Genomic DNA, 25,100 nt, shown 5'->3' with positions numbered 1-25,100 from the left:
TCCATTCTTCATTCTATTATTTGATCTCACAGTAGCATTTTTTTATACATAAACATATATTGTTTATATAAAATATAGGGAATATAAGGGAAAGGATTGCTCATTATCAAATGATGTTAATGACTATTTTGCTGCTGTTAAATAGAAATGTGTTCTATACAGATATTTAATATCTGACTTCATTTACTTCATCGAGCAGCATTTCTGAAACTAAAAGATTGACGAATTTTCCAAGTTTTATACTTTCTATTTCTTCTTTTTTTGACCATTCCTTACATTACTTGTTTGAGCTATTTCACCCTCAGAGCACCTTTAGAATTTTCTTTTTCATTTCTTACTGGTCCTTGTTTTTTGTTAGACGTTTTATTTTGTATTGGAGTATAGCCGATTATCAATGTGGTGATAGTTTCAGATCTCGCAGTAGCATTTAACACAATTTACCGTTTCCTATTTTCAATGAACACACAGCACATCAAACACACATGCATGCACATACACATACACGCATGAATGCATATATTTCCCCCTACCTCTCTGGCTGTCCTCTTCCTTCTCTAGCCGGCCATTTCTCCTCCACCCAACCTCTAACACCTAGGTCCTTCTCTCTTTTTCTTCTCATTCTTAATACTCACACTAGATAATTTTGTCCACTTCCTTGGATTCAAATGCTATTTTTTTTGCCACAGATTGTCATATTTATATGTCTAACCCAGATCCTTTTTCTGAGCTCCAGGTATTTCCCTTTGGATGTCTCATAGATAGGTCAAACTTAATGTATTAAAAAATGAACAGGTGATAAGTTTTTCGACCTATCTGTCTTCCAATGTTCTCCATTTGGTATATAGAATCTTTGCCCACCCAGTTATCTCTTGGCAGAATCTGGAATACTTCCTTGACCCCACTTCTGTCTCCCGCATGCTACCACCTCCTAACTCAAAACCATCACTAAATACTGTTCATCCTACCTCTAAAATCAAGCTTACATTCATCCATTTCGCTCCATCTGCCTACTTTGTCACTAGTTCATCATTACTAGACTTGCCTGAGTTTTACTTCAGTTGAACCCATCCTGCTTCTCCCAAGCCATGCTTCTTTCCTTTTCAAATTACACTGCATCCACAGTGATCTTAAAATACAAATAGATGTGACTTGCTTAATGCCTTTATAAATTCTTATTGCATACAGATTTTTTAAAATTAGAGGGAAACTGTTTTACAATGTTGTGTTGGTTTCTGCTGTACAACAAGGTGAATCAGTCATAAGTATACATAGATCCCCTCCCTCTTAAGCCTCCCTCCCACCCACCCCATCCCATCCCTGTAGGTCATCACAGAGCACTGAGCTGAGCTTCCTGTGCTATACATCAGCTTCCCACTATCTGTTTTACACGTGGTAGTGTATGTATGTCAATGCTACACTCTCAACTGTCCCACCCTATCCTTCCCCCACTATGTTCACAAGACCATTTTCTATGTCTCTATCTGTTTCTATGTGTCTCTATTCCTGCCCTGTAAATAGGTTCATCAACACCATTTTTCTAGATTCCATATATATTGCATACAGCTTTAAAAAAAAAAAAAATCTGTAAGCCAAAGTTCCTGCATGATTTTACTCCTACTTTCTTGACCTGACTTCACGTGATTCTCCCTGAATATTTTCAGGCTACTGATCTTCTCTGAGTTCCTCTGATGCACCAGGTGACTCCTTACTTCTAGGCTTTGATATATGCCCGCTTCCCTGGTGGCTCAGTGCTAAAGAATCCACCAGTGCAAGAGATGTGGGTTCGACCCCTGGGTTGAGAAGATCCCTTGGAGAAAGTCATGGCTACCCACTCCAGTACTCTTGCCTGGAGAATTCCATGGACAGAGGAGCCTGGCAGGCTATTGTGCATGGGGTCAAAAGGAGTTGGACACGACTGAGCGACTAACACTTTCACTTGTTATATATTCTCTCTACCAGAAATTCTTCACCCTTATGCTTACCAAGGCAAATAACCATTCATCTTTCTGGAGTCAACTTCAACACTGCAGGCAGGAACACAGTTGTGTGTCTAACTCTATCTAGATGTGTAAGTTTGCCTTGCAAAGGGTGTACCACTAATGACATGGGTCCAGGAGGGCCAAGAAAAATCTCAGAACATAGCTTTATTTCATCTCATCCCAATCCAGTCCTAGAATTCAAGCTGACTAGGACACGTGTGCTCTGCATTTATGGAACATATTCTTTCCTGAAGAATTATAAAAGTGCCAGACTAGAACATCATATCCATGATAATCCTAGCCCACTTGGAAAATGCTGAGATCCCACTCAAATTACAATAACAACCACCCAACAACACAAATCATTATTTTTTGTGTGCTTTTACTGATTTGGTGCTTTATATCTATTTCCTCTGGTCGTCCAAGATATCTTAGAAGTTGTTAGTGACACCATTTTAGAGAAGGAGAAATTGAGACTCAGAAAAATTAAGTAATGTGCAGTCAGGAGTGCAAAATCCTTTCTTCTGTCCCTCTCGGTTCTTCTGGCTGGTCTAAGAATGAAACTGACCTGAGACAGATTGACAGGAGAAAATAAAATTGAATCTTGTCCTTACAAGGACCCCCCCCCCCTCCCTCCCACACACACATGACAGGTTCAAAGAGAGAAAGATACAATGAGGTATATATGCCATCATGATGTAAGAAATGGGATAGGGACCTAGAGCTTCCAAAAAAGGAGGGTCATTCATAGGATGATAAGAAAGACAGCAGATGTTTGATAACTAGATGTCCGCCCTGCCATATAGATAAATATAATAACGTAATAGTGTAAGAATCTTGTGGCTTCCTAGGTGGCTCAGTGGTAAAGAATCTGCCTGCCATTGTGGGAGATGTGGGTTTGATCCCTGGGTCAGGAAGATCCCCTGGAGAAGGGAATGGCTACCCACGCCAGTATTTTTGCCTGGAGAATCCCGTGGACAGAGAAGTCTGGTGGGCTGAAGTCTAGAGGGTTGCAAAAAGTTGACACAACTGACAGACTGAGCACATAGGCCTAGATAAATATAGACCTTTGGTAATTAGATGTTTGCCCTGCCATCTTAGATACAATGTATCTCTGATGAAAACTCTTTTTTTCTGGGGAAAACTTTCCAATTTAAATTTTTTTCTAGGAAGCTAAGGGAGAGGCAGTAGGGTTCCCACTGTCTTTCACTGAAAATAATCCACTTGCCAAAGGAACTCATCTTGAGACCTGTTCTGAACCCCTAGAGCTAAAAACTTCACAGCTTATTAAGGGCAGAGTTGAGTTTGAACTCAAGTGCTCTGACTCCAAATTCTGCCCTTTCTACCTCTCATGAGCCAATAGCACTGGATACTTGCGGTCCATGTTGGAAAGGTATTTTGAGCTTTGACCTGATACTGTTGTGAAAACTTAAGGTCTCAGGGCAATGCCGAGGGTCTCTGCAGAGCCAAACGTTGAGAATGTAGAATAAATTGTTTCTGGGACCTATAATCCCACTAGATGAGGGGGTCTCTGCACCTGATTCTGACTGAGGAAGAGCAGGGCCTGCTTGTGGAGCACTGGGGGCCTGCCATATTATCCATGGGAATGGGGGCACTAAACTACTTGACAATCGAATGAAGAATATGGCCTGGCTTCCCAGGTGGCACTAGTGGTAAAGAATCCGCCTGCCAATGCGGGAGATGCAGGGGGCACAGGTTCGATCCCTGGGTCAGGAAGATCCCCTGAGAAGGAAATGAAGCCCACTCCAGCATTCTTACCTAGAAAATCCCAGGGACAGAGGAGCCTGGCAGGCAACAGTTGGACACGACTTAGCGACTGAATAACAACATAGGTGAATTACTGCGTAGCGAGCCGCTTTTCCCCTCTGGGTCTGTCATTTCAAAACCCATATGAGGTTGGACCTTAGGCACTGACCTGAGTTTGAAGAAACCCATCTCTAAGAAAATAGGCGCGGACCTGTGAAATCCAGCTGAATAGCTTTCCAGATGCATAAATATTTCCTTCTTTCAAGTTTACTGCAACTGCAAATTCCCATTTCAAGAACAACTCAGTGATTCATGCCGACAAGGCTGTCAGTGGTCTCAATCATCAGAGATATTTAAATGAGAATTTTAAAAGATCACAGTTTTATTTTAAAATGGCTCTTGATGGGCGTTAAATGGCTACGTTCTCTGCCCCTTTGCTGAACTCCGAAGAGGAAGGACTAAGAGGGACAGGAAGATGTATACCTTGACCTCTTGATTCTGCCCAATTATCCTTTTTTACTCTGAGACATTCTGCTTTGGATCTTTCAATCACCTCCACGTCCGTAACTAAGATGTCACTTTTCACTGAATTCCCATTTTGTTATTTTTGTCAGAAGGTAAGCTTGTGCTCACGCATGTGAGAAAATTGATCTGGTTGCTAATGGCACAGAGTCGAAATAAGCAGTTTGACTGACTTCTTCACTCCCTTTTTATTAGCATTGCTACTTTTAGATAAACTATTCCTGAAATGATTAGTGTAGGAGGATGGGTTTAGTCTTGTATCTTCTCCTTTAAGGCACTTAGAGTTAGAGATCCCAGAAGCATCAGTTTTCTCACTTGTACTGAAAATGTCACTCTAACAGCTATCTGTCTGCACCGTCAAGTTTTGAGAAATCTTTTGAATTTACCGCATTCACACCATTCTCCATCATGGTGCTAAAAATGACTAATGCAGCTTGGAGACTGTGATAACTGATCATCTTTTCCAATCATACACTAACACTCACACACACACACTCACATACACACATGCTCTGCTGACATGAATCCTTAAAGATTTAAAATATCCTATATGCTAAATGGAATGTGGAGGCCTGTGGGATGCTTAAACATAGAGCTATAGAGTTCTTTTTCATGATGCTCAGTTCTGTCAAAGAAATTGGTCTGGTTGTTTGATTAAACAGACTGATCTTATTTCTAACTGAATGGGCCACTATGGCTTTATTCTATATTTAAAATAATCTCTAACATTAAAATGCTCAAATACATTATTTAACTTTATCTTCTCATCATCTCTGAGAACAGTGAAGTGCAGCGTTTCCTTTTTTTAAACATTCTTAACGAGATGGTGTCCTACCTGAAATCATGCAGATAGTCTAAGGATCACTCTCTTTTAGAGGCCCTAATTAGTCACCATAAGCCAGTTTAGGGTCACTAAAATCAAATCATCTAAATGAACTTCATTGCCTTTGTTGATGAATGCTAATCTGATGGCTAAAGTGACTGTCACAAACTCAGATGTATCTACTCCCAGAAAAAACTGTGTGACAAAAGTCTGTGATGTCATTCTGGGAATGATGGAGAATCGTGTGGGCTCAATGATAGTAATTGGGTGATGAGGCGGCTGATTATATCCAAAAGGGGAGGATTAGTTGATTACCATTAACTTACAGTGAGGTCTCCAGGAATTTTCCACAAGGCTCTGCTTTTGGTCCTGTCCAATTCAACAATTTTATCAATTACCTGAAAGAAATCTAGAAACTTGCTTACTAAATTTGCCAGTGACACAAAGCTGGTAAAGAAGTAAAGACCAGAAATACACCAGATGACAGAATCAAGTTTTTAAACTGTCTGTTATTTAGAATGATGGGCTGACATTTATTAAGGATAAGAGATAAAGTCCTGCATTTAATTAGACAAAGAAATTGTGATAAGATGATTGGAACTGAACTGAGAGAAACTGCTAAAAATAAAAAAAGAAGCCTCAGGTTTTAATTGAATATAGGTGTGATGCAACTGCTGAAAAAGTAACTACAATCTCTGTTGGCATTCTATTAAAAAAAAAAAATGCCGAGAGAGAGAGATTGAGAAGATTGATAAAAGTAACATATCTATCTTGGATGTACCCATTTTGAGCCTGTGATTGAGTCTGGAAACCATATTTTAAGAACGATACTGACAAATTGTTATCTATCCATCAAGATAGAGGGGTTTTGATAATGAAAAATCAGGGAATCATGTACTATGAAAAAAATTGGAGTGGTTTGTCTATATATTAGAAGGGGGTCAAAATAGCTATCTTTATTGAATACTTATTAGGCATATTAACTACTTAATCCTCTAAGCAACATAATGAATTATTTTTTGTTGCTATTGACATGAAAACTGAAGACACACAGCTAGACTACCTGGATTGGAATCCGTGGAGTTTGGCTATAGAACCTACTCTTTTAACATTGTACATTATTGCCCCAAATATTTATTGAATGTTTTGAAGAGTTGCTATGTGGACAGAAAAACTAGATTTATTCTGGGAAATATATTTATCAACAGATGGGTTACTTCTCAAAGTAGAGAACATTCCCTGGGTACTAGAAGAAGATTGTGCATCTTCTAGTTTTTGGTACAGTGTTAGATTAGATGACCTCTACAGTGACACCCAATTACAAGCTTCTAACTGATTAGGATATGACTTGATGCAATACAGTATTAGTATGAATAGAAACATATTTTAAATAAGTAAATTAAATGAATTAGCAGTAATTTAAATGACGTTCTAGAGACACAGAGATATAGAACAGTCTTTTGGACTCTGTGGGAGAGGGAGAGGGTGGGATGATTTGGAAGAATGGCATTGAAACATGTATAATATCATATATGAAATGAATCTCCAGTCCAGGTTTGATGCAGGATACAGGATGCTTGGGGCTGGTGCACTGGGACAACCCAGAGGGATGGGATGGGGAGGGAGGAGGGAGGGGGGTTCGGGATGGGAAACACGTGTATACTGTGGCAGATTCATGTTGATGTATGGCAAAACCAATACAATATTGTAAAGTAATTAGCCTCCAATTAAAATAAATAAATTTATATTAAAAAATGATGTTCTTTTCAATATAAGTTTAGAGACTGCTCCTCCCCTCTGCCTCACATTGCATGATGCTAAGATGTACTCATTGTGTTCTTGGTAGACCTCCTTTAATGGGCACCAAACTGCCAAAACTATATAAACTTTTGGGCTTTCATGGTGGCTCAGTGGTAAAGAATCAGCCTGCCACTGCAGGAAATGTGGTTCCATCCCTGATCCGGGAAGATGTCACATGCTGTAGAGCACCTAAGCCCATGTGCACAACTATTGAGCCTGAGCTCTAGAGCCAGGGAGCCACAACTACTGAGCCCTTGTGCTGCAACTACTGGAGCCCATGCACCCTGGAGCCCGTGTTCTGCCAGGAGAGAAGCCACTGCAATGAGAAGCCTGCCCACTGCAACTAGAGAGTAGACGCTTTGTCAACTTTATAAAATTGTTGTAATAGACCCAGTAATGTTATATAACAGATCCTACCATACAATGCAGATTCTCAGTAAAAATAGATTTTCAGTAAAATATATTTGCAAGAACAGTTGTGTGTAATAAGGAAATTGTCTGGCCTTTCTTCCTGGTTCCTGGGAAGTAAACTCTAAAATCTGTGAATTTCCCAAGTGACTGAAGTGTCTTTGTTATTCATGGTTGGCTCATTAAGCTCCACCTAATGGTTTTTGTTAATGGCATGACTCAGAATGGGAGCTGGCAAGCCTGGAAGACCAACCATAGGGTTAGAGGGTTGGGATTTTGAGCCACAGAGTGGGTATCAGCCCAGTCTCTGGGGAGAAAAGATAGGCTGAAGACTGAGTTCAACTACATGGCCAATGGTTCAGTCAATCCTGCCCACATAAGACAGAAGTGTTAGTTGCTCAGTCATGTCCAACTCTTTGTGAACCCAAGGACTGTAGCCCGCCAAGCTCCTCTGTTCATGGGACTCTCTAGGCAAGAATACTGGAGTGGGTAGCCATTCTCTTCTCCAGGGCATCTTCTGGACCCAGGGATCGAACCTGGGTCTTCTTGCATTGCAGGCAGATTCTTTACAGTCTGAGACACCAGGGAAGCCCCTACCTCAATTAAAAAAAACTCTGCATACTGAAGCTCAGGTAAGACCTCCTGGGTGAGAGTGCTCTGTGTATTGTCACATACTGATGTGCCAGTTGGGTACCACATCTCTGAGGGTGAAACAAGCTTTGTTTCTGGAACCCTCCCAGACCTTGTTTCATGCATTTCTGCCTTTATCTCATTCCGATTTGTACTTTTTTGCTATAATAAAGCTGTAATCACAAGTATTGTGCTTCCTAGCAAATTATCAGTTCTGAGGGGGAGTTTGTGGGGAATCTCCACATTTATAGCCAGCTTGTCAAGAGATGTTTAGGTAGAGGTTTTAGTAAGATTTTTCCAAGCCATCTTATAAAATCCTAATACTGGTGTTCTAGGCTTTGTTTACATTTAAAGACTCCGATCATCAGAGATCAAATTCTGTTGTTCACACTTGGTTATGACAGTTTGAATGTGAGCTCATAAGAACTGGAACCATGTCTCACATAATTACATACTTTGGCTTAACTTTCTCAGTTAACTAAGAACAGGGTTTGATCTTAACAATCAAAGACTGTAGATTTGTTCCTTGAACTCTACTGTGCCTATCATTTAATTTATTACTCAATTTTATTGCTTCCCTACACCCCTGGAAATTTTGTGAGGATCTGTAAGTTAATTTTTCTTGGCATGGTATCTCTAGTACCCAATATGGTATCTGGAACAGAGTGGATCCTCATAAATATTTTTTGAATGGATACCTAGTGTTAAAAGGAGTTTCTCTTTCATACAATTTATTTTTTCCATAGTTGGAAGGTAGGTAAATTAAATTTATTTGTAAAGAATAGAATATTTGTTTACAATTTTAAAATGTATTTTATTTTTGAAAGGAGAGAACAATAAGCTTTCAGTATTTCCCATAAAATAAGCACAAGCAAATTTAATAAATTTTAAGCTGTATTAACATCTCAGAACAAATAAAGGAAAAAGTCTGTAGATTTAACATACAGGCAAAGACATTTCGTCATGACAGCTAATCTTTAATGTTATTCTGTTTGATTTTTCTACCAGTCCATGTAAGAGTAGTACTTTTTATGTAGCATGTGACTTTTTCAGATTGGTTGTTTCTTCTGACCAAAATCGGAGAAGGCAATGGCACCCCACTCCAGTACTCTTGCCTGGAAAATCCCATGGACAGAGGAGCCTGGTAGGCTGCAGTCCATGGGGTCTCGAAGAGTTGGACACGACTGAGCGACTTCACTTTCACCTTTCAATTTTATGCATTGGAGAAGGAAATGGCAACCCACTCCAGTGTTCTTGCCTGGAGAATCCTAGGGACAAGGGTGCCTGGTGGGCTGCCGTCTATAGGGTCGCACAGAGTTGGACACGACTGAAGCGACTTAGCAGCAGCAGCACCTGGAGAGAGAGTTTGTGCATAACTAAGCTATTCTGATTCCTTGGAGGAACTAGAGAAATTTCTGTTAGAGTAAGTGACCAGTCCAGAGAAGGCAATGGCACCCCACTCCAGTACTCTTGCCTGGAAAATCCCATGGATGGAGGAGCCTGGTAGGCTGCAGTCCATGGGGTCGCTAAGAGTCGGGCATGACTGAGCGACTTCGCTTTCGCTTTCTGACCAAAATATCTATTGGGAAATTTTTCCAATTCAACTCACAATTTCTCTTTGGTTGAAGACTATATTTCTGGATAAAGGATCATCCAGATACCCCCATCCTCCTATATTTACACAGGACTTACCTTTTCTGAGGGTTGTCTATGACCCATTATTGAATACAGCCCTGTTGAAAAACCTAATAAGAATATAATGACCAGTTTGTGTTAAAGTACAATAAAGAAAGACAGCAGACAGGGTCTCATGAGAAGTGACATTCTGTAATTACCTCCTCCTATCAAAAGAAAAACAATTCCCAGAAATTAATGAATACAGCAAGAGTCTATTTCCTATCTTAATTCTATCTTAATTGCAAAAGTGGATCAATTAAAAAAAAGACTACACTGGCAAAGCCTCTCTTAAGGTTTTGTCTCTCAATTCTCTAGTCATCAAATCAATATATATATATAAGCAAACCATGGAACTATTTTTTACCTTCTGAGATGAGGTAGACCGACTCGAAAAGCAGTGCCCCCATGAAACAAGCAAATCCATTGATCAGTGTCAAGCAATTCATAAAGGTTCCTCTGATGGTACTTGGAACAAATCTGTGTATTACAGAGACTGAGAAGACAAAAGTTCAGAATTTAGAACATTATTCCTTTTTTTAAACTTTTGATTTTATATTGGAGTATAGCCAATTAGAAGTGTCATGATAGCTTTAGATGAATAGCAAAGGGACTCAGCCATACATATACATGCATCCATTCTCCTCTAAATCCCCCTCCCATCCAGGCTGCCACATAACATTGGGCCAAGTTCCCTGTGCTAACCAGTAGGTCCTTGTTGTTTATCTATTTTAAATACAGGAGTTTGTATATATTGATCCCAAACTCCCTAACTATCCCTTCCCTCCATTCTTCCTCCCAGCAACCATAAATTCATAGAAAATTCTCTCTAAAGTAAAAGTATAGGTACTCTTCAAATCAGTATTGATCATACCTCCAAGAAAGTTTACTGATGCAGGTAAAATTTCTATTGGGCGTTGTTAACATTGGGCTTCCCTTGTGGCCCGCCTGCAATGTGGGAGGCCTGGGTTTGATCCCTGGGTTGGGAAGATCCCCTGGAGAAGGGAAAGGCTACCCACTCCAGTATTCTGACCTGGAGAACTGCATGGACTGTATAGTCCATGGATTGCAAAGAGTCAGACATGACTGACAGACTTTCACTTCACTTTTGTTAACATTACTAGAGTAAGATATATTATGATGTTAAAAAATGCTTGCTCCTTGGAAGAAAAGTTATGACAAAACTAGACAGTGTATTAAAAAGCAGAGACATTACTTTGCTGACAAAGGTCCGTTGAGTCAAAGCTATGGTTTTTCCAGTAGTCATGTATGGATATGAGAGTTGGACCATAAAGAAAGCTGAGTGCCAAAGAACTGATGCTTTTGAATTGTGGTGTTGGAGAGACTCTTGAAAGTCCCTTGGACTGCAAGGAGATCCAATCAGTCAATCCTAAAGGAAAACAGTCCTGAATATTCATTGGAAGGACTGATGCTGAAGCTGAAACTCCAAAACTTTGGCCACCTGATGCAAAGAACCGACTGACCCTGATGCTGGGAAAGACTGAAGGCAGGAGAAGAAGGGGACGACAGAGGATGAGATGGTTGGATGGCATCATCAACTCGATGGATATGAGTTTGAGCAAGCTCCGGGAGTTGGTGATGGACAGGGAAGCCTGGAATGCTGCAGTCCATGGTGTCACAAAGAGTCAGACAGGACTGAGCGACTGAACTGAGCTGATGCAATGTTACAGTTTACAGATATCTACAAGAAATAAAATGTGGCAAAATACACTCCTATGTAGCTATAAGGAAAATTTAACTGCTAGGTGGTTGAGTGTCCCAAAATAGTCACCCAAGTTATACGGCAATTTGAATATTTCTTTTGGATTTTGGATTGAGCTAAGGCTTGTACTGGAGAGTATCATGCATGCATGCTAAGTTGCTTCAGTTGTATTAGACCCTTTGTGACCCCATGGACTGAAGTCTGCCAGGCTCCTCTGTCCACAGGATTCTCCAAATAAGAATACTGGAGTGGGTTTCTGTGCCTGCCTCTAGAGGATCTTCCTGACCTAGGGATTGATCCATCCTGTGCCTCTTACATCTCCTGCATTGGCAGGTGGATTCTTTACCACTAGCACCACCTGGGAAGACTTGTACTGGATAGTATCATGGTGATATCAGTAAATTCTATGATTCTGTTGTCCATATAAATCATTAGATTCCCCATGGAAAACTCAATCTATCATAGAAAACTAGCATGGCGGTGGACAGTGTGAGCTCTGACTTAGATAAGCTTATGATAAAATCCTGGGTCAGATGTTTATTACTTCTGTGATTTTAGGTTGTTTTTTAATCGCTAAGTCATGTCCAACTCTTTGCAACCCTATGGACTGTAGCCCGCCAGGCTCCTCTGTCCATGGGATTCTCCAGGCAAGAATACTGGAGTGGGTTGCCGTTTCTTTCTCCAGGTGATCTTTTCAACCCAGGGATCGAAGCCATGTCTCCTGCTTGGTAGGCAGATTCTATACTTAAACTTCTCAAGCCTCAGCCTTCTTCTCTATGAAATGGTAGTAAGATCATTCATTATGTACTTGTTGGAGGTGTATGACTGTTACTTGCTATGATGTATACAAGAACTGAATAAGGTTAGCTATTTGTAACAATATTAATTTTACCAAATCAAATATCCCCTATTTGTGCAAGGCACTGTGCAAATCCTTTTATATGCATTACAAAATTTGTTTTTTGGCTGCACCTCATGGTTTGTGGGATCCTAGTATGGCAACCCACTCCAGTGTTCTTGCCTGGAGAATCCCAGGGATGGGGGAGCCTGGTGGGCTGCTGTCTATGGGGTAGCACAGAGTCGGACACGACTGAAGTGACTTAGCATAGCATAGCATAGCATTCCTTCCTGTATTTATTTAACGTTTTCATTTTGCTTTCTCTGTGTTCTCCATGTGTTTTTATTTATCATTCAATAAACATTTAAAGGAATCTCTGTGCTTCAGATGTGCTGAAGTGCTAAGGCTGAGGGTGGGAGAAAGTATCAGTACATCCTCCCTGGATTTTGAACTCTGGGAGGGCAGAGAGCAGAGATATGCATAATACTAAGGGCAGCACTAACCAGGTGCTTAACATCACAAATATTGTTATTGGAGATTAAGGTAATGATGATGAGAAGTAAAATGCTGTGAAGAAAGGCTTCAAATATCGGCAGCAGGAGACGTGGGTTCCAGAGCTGTCTTGTGCCCTGCAAATTACCTGCAGGACTTTGAGGCCAAGCTTGCAAGTTTTCTCAGGAAGAGCCAAAGGAAAGTGCAAGAGAAACACTGAAGAGGCTTTGGGCAGGAATGACTCAGTTACAAAAAGGATTTGGCTGGTGAACTTTCCTCTTTCTAAATACAAGGAGACAAACAATGGGCAGGAAGATGAAGTAGGATGATTTCTTTCAGTGAGAAAAAGCAGAACATTCGGGCCCATTATTACTTTGCTAGTTAATTATTAATCCCGTGCTTTTCTCTTGCTAGAACTTCTGGTGCGGTATATAATTCATGAGCACACTTTGCCAGCTCTCTGCCTGCTGGTTAATCTCTCTTTGGTGTCATTTTCCTCGTTTTGAAAATCTCTGGTTCCCTTTTATAGGACTTCACTTTTCAAGTCCTCCGATCTCCAATTTCAGGCATCTACTTGCGTGTTCTGATCTTTTTTGACTTCGGTGACCATCGACTTGATTTTTTTAGGTTCCATGATATTTCTTTTAGCATACTGTAGTATAGATGTAATCAACAAGTCTGCCACTATTCTAAAATCCTAATTTTACTGTGAAAAGTTTTAGTCGCTCAGTCGTGTCTGACTCTTTGCTACCTCATGGACTTTATAGCCCAACAGGCTCCTCTGTCCATGAAATTCTCCAGGCAAGAATACTTGGAAAGGTAGCCATTCCCTTCTCCAGGGGATCTTCCAGATCCAGGGATCGAACCTGAGTCACCAGCATTGCAGGCAGATTTTTTACTGCTTGAGCCACCAGGGAAGATCATTTTACTATGAAGACATAGTGAAAAAATATACAGTGTACGGGAAAGCTGGTCTTGTTGCCAAAGAGCAAGTTGAAATGTGTCTCCAGGTGGAGACTGTAGTGTTTGCAGAGATGCCCCATCACAGTTTATGTGGAATCTACAAACTATAGAGCCATAACTACCTTCCTCAGGCAGCTGGTACTGGAGACTCATTCTTGGAAATTTCTTTTACTTCACTTGTTCTTAAACAGTTAAAATGTGTTTATTGCATTTGGTGAGGGGTTTGTTTTGAACATGTGGAGAAGTATGGCAGAACTAGAAAATGGAACTTTATGCTATTAACAGTTTCAGATCATTATTCCTCCCTCATCTCTATAAAATCTTCAACTTTGAATTTCATGTTACCTGGTTAGATCACCTAATATTTCTTGTCTTTGCTATGAGCTGCCAATCTCTGTGACATTTTCTTATATTTTTCAAAGTCATCAGCTCCCCTCTCATGGTTACACTCTCTGGTTCCACTTCTGCCTTAATTCTTGGCAGTTTTTAAAAAATATATATTTTTTGATGTGTACTATTTCTGTCTTTATTGAATTTGTTATACAATATTGCTTCTGTTTTATTTTTATTTTGGGGGCTCAATACATGTGGGATTTTAGTCCCCCAGTGAACTCAACCCTCCTGAATTGGAAAGTGACGTCTTAACCACTGGACCTCCAGAGAAGTCCCCTGCAATTTTAACACACACATACATATAGATCATCTTTCCAACCTTCCATTCTGTCATATCTTGGTTTTTCAGTTCCATGGCCCCCTTTCCAATATCCTTGTCCCCGACTTGACCTTAGCCACTCACACCTATGGACACATGCTGAATCTTGTACCTCAGACCAGGGGTTGGTGAACTACCGTCAGGTAAGGTCCAGTTGCCACCTATTTATAAATAAAGTTTTATTGGGACACAGCCATGCCCATTCATTGTATATCTTGTCTGACGGCTTATACATCACAATGACAGAGTTCAGTAGTTGCACCAGAAATGAGTGCAAAACCAAACCACTTACTATCTGAAAATTTTAAGAAAAAGTTTGTCAACGCATGCCCCAGAGTAGTGATTGTCACTGATCTATAATCTCAACTTTGTGCACTGGCCTCTGACTACCACCTTCCATCTTCCCAGCTTACTCTCAATGACCCAACCATCAAAATGCCTGTCCTCCTTCAGGGATTCCACTCCATTACTCCTTTCCTTATTTTCACCTCTTTCATGCCCTACATGTTCTCACTACTCTTTTTATCCAAGCTAAGTTCCACAGTCAACTATTAGAATCATATTCTTCCACATTCCCTCATTTCTTTGCCTGTCTCTTTCCTTCTGGAAATTGACTGGCAAGACAATTCACTATCTGCTCCTAGATCCACGAAGTCTGACGTAGCTAGAGAAAACCACATAACCCTGCTGACCAATTCATTTTAAAAAATTTTATTTTATTTTATTTATTTATTTGGCTGTGCCAGGTCTCAGCTTCAGCACAGTGGTGGTGGTTCAGTCTCTAAGTTGTGTTGACTCTTTGCGACCCCAAGGGCTGTAGCCTGCCAGACTCATCTGTCCACGGGATTTCCCAGGCAAGAATACTGGAGTAGGCTGCCATTTCCTTCTCCAGTTGTGGCATGCAGGAGTTTTTAGTTGTCGCATGTGAATTCTTAGTTGTGGCATGTGGGATCTAGTTTTCCAAACAAATGATTGAACCTGGGCCCCTCCTGGAGCAAAAAGAAGTTTGAGAGTTTGACCAGTTTATCTCTTCCTCATTCTTCCAACTGCATGAGACCCCTTGCATTTTCTTGCCAGACACACTCCCACCTGTGCATTTACATGCCACTTTTCCAGCAGTGATGTTTATTAAAAATATTTTAAACAGCTCACACTTAAGTCCACTATATCCCTGGAATATTAAATCTTTTATTTTTAAAAAATAAGAAGTGTACATGGGGAAGAAAAGAACTGGGATTAGAAACCAGGTGAATAGAAAAAGGAGAGATGAGACAGGACCAGATTTAAATTATACTTCAGAGTAAAGACTGACTTGCTGTTGGATTGGAGGTGAGAAGTAAGAAGAAAAAAGGGACTTTGGATGACTGGTGACAAAGACACCATACTGCTCCCACTATCAAATCTCCTGGTGTTCAAGTTGTGGGAGGTGTGGTTTTCTACTATGACCTGTGAGCCGGACATCTGTGCTTGAGCCCTGAGTCTTGGACTATTAATTTCCCTGAAGCATAGTAACAATAATAACAGCACACATGTGCTGTGCTGTGCTTAGTCACTCAATCGTGTCCAACTCTTTGCAACCTCGTGGACTGTAGCCCACCAGGCTCCTCTGTCCTTGGGAATTCTCCAAGCAAGAATACTGGAGTGAGTTGCCATGCCCTCCACCAGGGGATCTTCCCAACCCAAGGATCAAATCCAGATCTCCCCCACTGCAGGCAGATTCTTACCTGTCTGAGCCACCAGGGAAGCTATACAATTGTTAATGGTGAGTGTGGTCTATCCTATATATTGTCTGTGTACATACTGCTTTTTCCTTTACATGAAATACTTCACTTAGTCCTTACAACATCCCTTCCTCACTTTACAGATGATGAGAAAGGCTCAGAAATGCAGACTAATTTTGCCAAGGTCACACAACTAAGTCAGTGGCTGAACTGGGTTTGAATTCAGTTCCATCCGACTTTAAGATTCATGGATATTAACAACTATGCCATACTGCCTTCCAGAAGAATGATTCTTGATTTCATAGTTCAAAACACCCTCTCACATTTTGTCATTTAATTCTCAGGAGTAGGTTTCATTCCCATTGACTGTTACACTGATGCTGTGATATGAGGAAGAATTATAAGTATTTCCATTTTAAAGGTCTAAAAGGTGAAGCTTAGTGGTTAAGTGGATTTTTAAGGTCACATGTGTAGTTAATAACAAGGCTGGAAATTAAAATGAAATCTTCTGCTCCCTGTCCCATGAGCTCTATAGAGGAAAAGTCAGTGGACTTAGTTGGACCTCAGTTTTCAGATGGGAAATCAGGGATGGATGGACTAAGTGCTTAATATGACATGATCTGCCTTTTTAACTCTCTGGTTAAAAGTATCTCACTGGCTTTCAAATGTTGAACCACAGTTGCTTAGCTGGCTGGGAATTTCCTAACTGTATTCACTCATCACCTTCATTGATTCCTTGATGACTCAAGCAGTAATGAGTTCAACTGCATTGCAGGAGACAGGAGATTCGGGTTTGATCCCTGGGTCAAGAAGATTCCCTGGAGGAGGAAATAGCAACCCACTCCAGTATTCTTGCTTGGAAAACCCCATGGACAGAGGAACCTGGCAAGCTATAGTCCACTGGGTCGCAAAAGAGCTGGACATGACTTAACAACTGAGCACATGAGCATTCACTCATCACCTTCATTCATTACCTATAAAATGTCAGCTGACTACTTCCAACAATTTTCTGGAAACATCAGGGAAGTCACAAACATTTGTGTGGTGACATTCTTTTATACTTTTTTTGTATTTCCTCTAGTGTCAAACAGTGATAGTCACATCTTAGAATCTCATAAAATTATTTATTCCATGTGAATGAAATGACTTAAAATTAGAAAAAAGAAGTCTAACATACATATATGGCTGTAATTACATTTAATTTTATTTTGATTTTTTTACAAGAATTACCTTGATGTCATATATATGTATATTTGCATATATATTAAATACATATATATATGTATATTGCTTTGAGGAATTTAAGAATAATTGAAGATAATAGAATAATTGAAGGTTTTAGACAAGAGAATTAGTTAGAATTGTCATCTATGAATATTGCTCAAAAGGTTGAGTTGAGCAGATAGAATGGGAAAGACATTAGAGGCAGGAAGAGAGTCAGGAAGTTGTAAAAGTAATTTTGGTAAAGTATAATTGGCTTGAGTTACAATCAGGATTCTCTGTGTGGCGAACTTATAAGGAAGACAGAAATATAAGATGCAGTAGATCACACTGATAAGTATACACACACACACACTCACACATACATACTGCAGTTTTGTAAGAAGTCACTGAAATACTTTGATGAATTTTGAAGTGGCTAGTTTAATTAATATCAGCATCTAGATGATACAGAAAACCCTTGATACTTAATAAAGTTATTTTGAACCTGTCTTATGAAACATTAGTGATCACACTTAATTTAGTGTCATTTAATTTAAAGACACTGAGTTGTCTGGAAAACTGGCTTAAACTTTCATTTCATTTGCATGTTTATATACTCTCAACGTATGAAAAAGAGAAGCGAAAAGCAAAGGAGAAAAGGAAAGATACAATCATCTGAATGCAGAGTTCCAAAGAATAGCAAGAAGCGATAAGAAAGCCTTCTTCAGTAATCAATGCAAAGAAATTGAGGAAAACAACAGAATGGGAAAGACTAGAGATCTCTTCAAGAAAATCAGAGATACCAAAGGAACATTTCATGCAAAGATGGGCTTGATAAAGGACAGAAATGGTATGGACCTAACAGAAGAAGAAGATATTAAAAAGAGATGGCAAGAATACACAGAAGAACTGTACAAAAAAGATCTTCAGGACCCAGATAATCATCATGGTGTAATCACTCACCTAGAGCAAGGCATCCTGGAATGTAAAGTCAAGTGGGCCTTAGAAAGCATTACTATGAACAAAGCTAGTGCAGGTGATGGAATTCCAGTTGAGCTATTTCAAATCCTAAGAGATGATGCTGTGAAAGTACTGCACTCAATATGCCAGCAAATTTGGAAAACTCAGCAGTGGCCACAGGACTGGAAAAGGTCAGTTTTCATTCCAGTCCCAAAGAAAGGCAATGCCAAAGAATCCTCAAACTACCACACAATTGCACTCATCTCACATGCTAGTAAAGTAATGCTCAAATTTCTCCAAGCCAGGCTTCAGCAATATGTGAACCGTGAACTTCCTGATGTTCAAGCTGGTTTTAGAAAAGGCAGAGGAACCAGAGATCAAATTGCCAACATCTGCTGGATCATGAAAACAGCAAGAGAGTTCCAGAAAAAAATCTATTTCTGCTTTATTGACTATGCCAAAGCCTTTGACTGTGTGGATCACAATCAACTGTGGAAAATTCTAAAAGAGATGGGAATACCAGACCACCTGATCTGCCTCTTGAGAAATGTGTATGCAGGTCAGGAAGCAACAGTTAGAACTGGATATGGAACAACAGACTGGTTCCAAATAGGAAAAGGAGTACATCAAGGCTGTATATTGTCACCCTGTTTATTTAACCTATATGCAGAGTACATCATGAGAAACGCTGGGCTGGAAGAAGCACAAGCTGGAATCAAAATTGCTGGGAGAAATCTCAATAACCTCAGATATGCAGATGACACCACCCTTATGGCAGAAAGTGAAGAGGAACTAAAAAGACTCTTGATGAAAGTGAAAGAGGAGAGTGAAAAAGTTGGCTTAAAGCTCAACATTCAGAAAACGAAGATCATGGCATCCGGTCCCATCACTTCATGGGAAATAGATGGTGAAACAGTGGAAACAGTGTCAGACTTTATGTTTCTGGGCTCCAAAATCACTGCAGATGGTGACTGCAGCCATGAAATTAAAAGACACTTACTCCTTGGAAGGAAAGTTATGACCAACCTAGATAGCATATTCAAAAGCAGAGACATTACTTTGCCAACAAAGGTTCGTCTAGTCAAGGCTATGGTTTTTCCTGTGGTCACGTATGGATGTGACAGTTGGACTGTGAAGAAGGCTGAGCACCGAAGAATGATGCTTTTGAACTGTGGTGTTGGAGAAGACTCTTGAGAGTCCCTTGGACTGCAAGGAGATCCAACCAGTCCATTCTGAAGGAGATCAGCCCTGGGATTTCTTTGGAAGGAATGATGCTGAGGCTGAAACTCCAGTACTTTGGCCACCTCATGCGAAGAGTTGACTCATTGGAAAAGACTCTGATGCTGGGAGGGATTGGGGGCAAGAGGAGAAGGGGACGACAGAGGATGAGATGGCTGGATGGCATCACTGACTCGATGGACGTGAGTCTGAGTGAACTCCAGGAGTTGGTGATGGACAGGGAGGCCTGGCGTGCTGCGATTCATGGGGTCACGAAGAGTCGGACACGACTGAGCGACTGATCTGATCTGATCTGATACTCTCAACGTACACTACAATTGTCGTTTTTGGAGGGAGTATATAAGTGAGTTTATGAATGAGAGGGACAGGGTGGGAAGAGGGCAGGGAGAAGATCAGAGGAAAGATTACATATCGGTCTTATCTTCTAAGTTTTAGCAGAATTTTCTCCTGTTTCTGACCAAATGATTGCTACCTTTAACCAGATTAGTAAATCTTCCATTCCATCCTATCAACTTCAGGTAGAATTAATCATTGTCTGTATGTGGTAAAAGAACAAAGAGAAACTGTAATTTCTTTTTAAATGAGGATGATGCATAAGCTTGTTGTGAAGCATTGTGGGAAATTTCTGGGGCAGGATCAGATTTCCAACCACCTGAGGCAATGAACTCCGAGTAAAGACTCAGTATGTTCCAACAGGAGGTGAAAAAAATTATTACTCACATGCTGGGTTGACCAGGGTTTCAGCCACTCTGAGTAAAACGTATTGAAGAACGAGGTGGGACCAGGCCATGGAGGAGACGGTGACAGCCTTGCCTGAAAGAAGTTGCTCCACTGGAGGGAAATGCTTTCTGTGTATTTCAAAGAAGCCAGCTACCAACACAGACAAGGCGGCACCAAGATTGCCAGCGACTGAAGAAGAATGCAAAGGAAAAAAAAAATTTTTTTAAAAGTCAGTGAAATGGAATATCTCTTGCCATATCTATAAACAAGGATTTCACAGCCATCTATGATTCTGGCCCTCCAAATGGGAATTTCTCAACCCGGAGGGCCCCCAAAAGAAAGAACAATCCCTGTGATATAGCTGCCGACACGACATTCCTTACAGACAGGAATGAGGGAGTGGGCAGCTGGGGATGTGAAAATGCAGGATTACTGGCCCCAGATAGCTGAGGTGCATGTGAAAGGAATGAATTCAGTGAGTCCAGATGCTTGCATCTTCCCAGACATGCATGTGTGCCTGCTAAGTCACATCAGTCATGTCCGACTTTTTGCAACTCCATGGACTGTAGCCTGCCAAGGGTCCTCTGTCCATGGGATTCTCCAGGCAAGAATACTGGAGTGGGCTGTCATGCCCTCTTCTCCCATACATAGAAGAGAGCTAAATTTCTTACCGTGAGATATCTGGTTTTCCTTAACTACCAGTAATCTTCGATGTTCAGACTATCTTCTCCCTTTGTTGCAAACTTCTATATAATCTGACTCCATCCCGCACCTCTCAGAGCAGTTTCTCAGGGCTACTTGAGATGCTGCCTCCCTGGCTTGAAGTCCTAAAAATTCTCATCGAATGGAACAGCTCTCTACTTTCAGGTTGTGAGCATATTTTTTCAGTCAACACCCAAGATCAGTGTAATATTTCTTACACACTGACACTAGAGGATGTATCCTCAACATTTTGTTATTGTTATTCTGGGGATGTCCAGATGTCAGCTGACTGTGTTGTGTGATTTTCCTATGCTTAGGCTTTGGTCTCTCAGAAATGGCTGCTAGAGTTCCCTGTTTACTGTTCAAGGTGGTTTTAGAAAAGGCAGAGGAACCAGAGATCAAATTGCCATTATCCGCTGGATCATGGAAAAAGCAAGAGAGTTCCAGAAAGACATCTATTTCTGCTTTATTGACTATGCCAAAGCCTTTGACTGTGTGGATCACAGTAAACTGTGGAAAATTCTTCAAGAGATGGGAATACCAGACTACCTGACCTGCCTCTAGAGAAACCTATATGCAGGTCAGGAAGCAACAGTTAGAACTGGACATGGAACAACAGACTGGTTCCAAACAGGAAAAGGAGTACGTCAAGGCTGTATATTGTCACCCTGTTTATTTAACCTATATGCAGAGTACATCATGAGAAACGCTGGGCTGGAAGAAGCACAAGCTGAAATCAAGATTGCTGGGAGAAATATCAGTAACCTCAGATATGCAGATGACACCATCCTTATGGCAGAAAGTGAAAAAGAACTAAAGAGCCTCTTGATGAAAGTGAAAGAGGAGAGTGAAAAAGTTGGCTTAAAGCTCAACATTCACAAGATCATGGCATCTGGTCCCGTTACTTCATGGGAAATAGATGGTGAAATAGTGGAAACAGTGTCAGACTTTACTTTTTGGGGTTCCAAAATCACTGCAGATGGTGATTGCAGCCATGAAATTAAAAGACACTTACTCCTTGGAAGGAAAGTTATGACCAACCTAGATAGCATATTCAAAAGCAGAGACATCACTTTGCCAAAAAAGGTCCATCTAATCAAGGCCATGGTTTTTCCAGTGGTCATGTATGGATGTGAGAGTTGGACTGTGAAGAAAGCTGAGTGCCGAAGAATTGATGCTTTTGAACTGTGGTGTTGGAGAAGACTCTTGAGAGTGCCTTGGACTGCAAGGAGATCCAACCAGTCCATTCTAAAGGAGATCAGTCCTGGGTGTTCTTTGGAAGGACTGATGCTAAAGCTGAAACTCCAGTACTTTGGCCACCTCATGCAAAGAATTGACTCATTGGAAAAGACTCTGATGCTGGGAGGGATTGGGGGCAGAAGGAAAAGGGGACGACAGAGGATGAGATGGCTGGATGGCATCACTGACTTGATGGACATGAATCTGGGTGAACTCTGGGAGTTGGTGATGGACAGGGAGGCCTGGCATGCCACAATTCATGGGGTCGCAAAGAGTCGGACACAACTGAGCGACTGAACTGAACTGAATTGAACTTACTGATTGACTATCCAGATGGCCTAAGTTATTTAACCTCACTATCATTTTCCTTGGCTCTGTGTGTGTGTGCTTAGTCTCTCAGTCATGTCTGACTCTGCGACCCATGGACTGTAGCCCACCAGACTCCCCTGTCCATGGGGATTCTCCAGGCAAGAATACTGGAGTTGGTTGCCATGCCCTGCTCCAGGGGATCCTCCCAACCCAGGATTGAACCCAGGTCTCCCACATTACAGGCACATTCTTTACCATCTGAGCCACCAGGGAAGCCCTTCCTTGACACTAAAAGGTGGTTATTTTGTAGGATGCCTATGAGATTTAAATAAGATCACATATAGGTAATATTGGGCTTCCTTGGTGGCTCAGAGGAAAAGAATCCACCCGCAATGCAGAAGATGCAGGTGACGTGGGTTCAATCCTTGGGTTGGGAAGATCCCCTGGAGAAGGGGATGGGAATCCACTCCAGTATTCTTGCCTAGAGAATCCCATGTACAGAGGAGCCTGGTGGGCTACAGTCCATGCGGTGGCAAAAAGTTAGACATAACTGAAGTGACTGAGCATGCCCAAGTATTATTGTAACACTTCCTGGTAGCAACTAGTAGCAATTGTTGAAGCTAAGGCAATGATTTTGAGCTTTTATCCTGAGATAAAATACATTATTCTGAAAAAAATTAAAATCTATGTCTGAATAAAAAATGATCTGGGAAAATTTAAAATAAATGATCTCTTCAAAAGATTGTAATTACTATTTTAAAAAAGGTTATGAAACAAACTGTAAGCATTATCAGTCCTTGGTTTTCTGACATTTCTCTAATCCTTGCAGAAAAAGTAAAGTAACTATTACAGGATTAAAGATTAGGAACTTTTTCTTAGGAAAAAATATTAAATGTAATTAAGTGGGTAGAGAGTATAAATGGAAGAAATTATTCAGATAGCAGTTCAACTCTTCTCTTATTTTTAAGGAATTACCTAGGACATTTTGGTTGAAAATGAGAAGAGATTTTGTTACAGTTTATATCTACTGTGAAAGTGCTGCACTCAATATGCCAGCAAATTTGGAAAACTCAGCAGTGGCCACAGGACTGGAAAGGTCAGTTTTCATTCCAATCCCAAAGAAAGGCGATGCCAGAGAATGCTCAAACTACCACACAATTGTACTCATCTCACACACTAGTAAAGTAATGCTCAAAATTCTCCAAGCCAGGCTTCAGCAATACGTGGACCGTGAACTTCCTGATGTTCAAGCTGGTTTTAGAAAAGGCAGAGGGACCAGAGATCAAATTGCCAACATCCGCAGGATCATGGAAAAAGCAAGAGAATTCCAGAAAAACATCTATTTCTGCTTTATTGACTATGCCAAAGCCTTTGACTGTGTGGATCACAATAAACTGTGGAAAATTCTGAAAGAGATGGGAATACCAGACCACTTGACCTGGCTCTTGAGAAACCTATATGCAGGTCAGGAAGCAACAGTTAGAACTGGACATGGAACAACAGACTGGTTCCAAACAGGAAAAGGAGTACGTCAAGGCTGTATATTGTCACCCTGTTTATTTAACCTATATGCAGAGTACATCATGAGAAACGCTGGGCTGGAAGAAGCCCAAGCTGGAATCAAGATTGCCGGGAGAAATATCAATAACCTCAGATATGCAGATGACACCACCCTTATGGCAAAAAGTGGAGAGGAACTAAAAAGCCTCTTGGTGAAAGTGAAAGAGGAGAGTGAAAAAGTTGGCTTAAAGCTCAACATTCAGAAAACGAAGATCATGGCATCTGGTCCCATCACTTCATGGGAAATAGATGGGGAAACAGTGGAAACAGTGTCAGACTTTATTTTTTGGGGGTTCAAAAATCACTGCAGATGGTGATTGCAGCCATGAAATTAAAAGACACTTACTCCTTGGAAGGAAAGTTATGACCAACCTAGATAGCATATTGAAAAGCAGAGACATTACTTTTTCAACAAAGGTCCATCTAGTCAAGGCTATGGTTTTTCCAGTGGTCATGTATGGATGTAAGAGTTGGACTGTGAAGAAAGCTGAGTGCCAAAGAATTGATGCTTTTGAACTGTGGTGTTGCAGAAGACTCTTGAGAGTCCCTTGGACTGCAAGGAGATCCAACCAGTCCATTCTAAAGGAGATCAGTCCTGGGTGTTCTTTGGAAGGACTGATGCTAAAGCTGAAACTCCAATACTTTGGCCACCTCCTGCGAAGAGTTGATTCATTGGAAAAGACTCTGATGCTAGGAGGGATTGGGGGCAGGAGCAGAAGGGGACGACAGAGGATGAGATGGCTGGATGGCATCACTGACTCGATGGACAAGAGTTTGGGTAAACTCCGGGGGTTGGTGCTGGACAGGGAGGCCTGGTGTGCTGCAATTCATGGGGTCGCAAAGAGTCGGACACAACTGAGCGACTGAACTGAACTGATATCTACTGCACCCATTTCATTTCTCAAGTTATCATTCATATTGCTGGACTTAATCCCATTGTTAGAGCAGAGGCAAACTTTAGCTTGATGGAATTTACTTGAAATTTAGAGATAGTCACCTTTTGCTAACTTGCATAAAATTTCAGATAAGCAAACTTTCAATTCAGAAAAATCAATCTAGTGTTTAAATAGCTTAGTGTTTGTTTTAGTTGATAGAGAAACTGGTAGGTAAATTTTT

At 40.8% G+C, this 25,100-nt stretch overlaps 1 protein-coding gene across 1 annotated transcript in view; it reads right to left on the bottom strand.

Moving 5' to 3' along the window:
• The window catches only part of SLC15A5 (solute carrier family 15 member 5), a 96,788-nt gene that overhangs the window by 26,615 nt on the left and 45,073 nt on the right, over positions 1-25,100 (bottom strand). The window contains 2 exon segments of the mRNA XM_086404076.1: positions 9,971-10,099; positions 20,175-20,363. Of these exon segments, the coding sequence (XP_086260202.1) occupies positions 9,971-10,099; positions 20,175-20,363 (318 nt within the window).

The sequence above is a fragment of the Bos grunniens genome, chromosome 5 (assembly GCF_055505025.1).
Source record: "Bos grunniens cultivar Pamir isolate PY7600 chromosome 5, Bosgru_T2T1.0, whole genome shotgun sequence".
NCBI lineage: Eukaryota > Metazoa > Chordata > Mammalia > Artiodactyla > Bovidae > Bos > Bos grunniens.
Note: the sequence above shows the minus strand (reverse complement) of the source record. Positions and strands in the feature narration are given on the sequence as shown.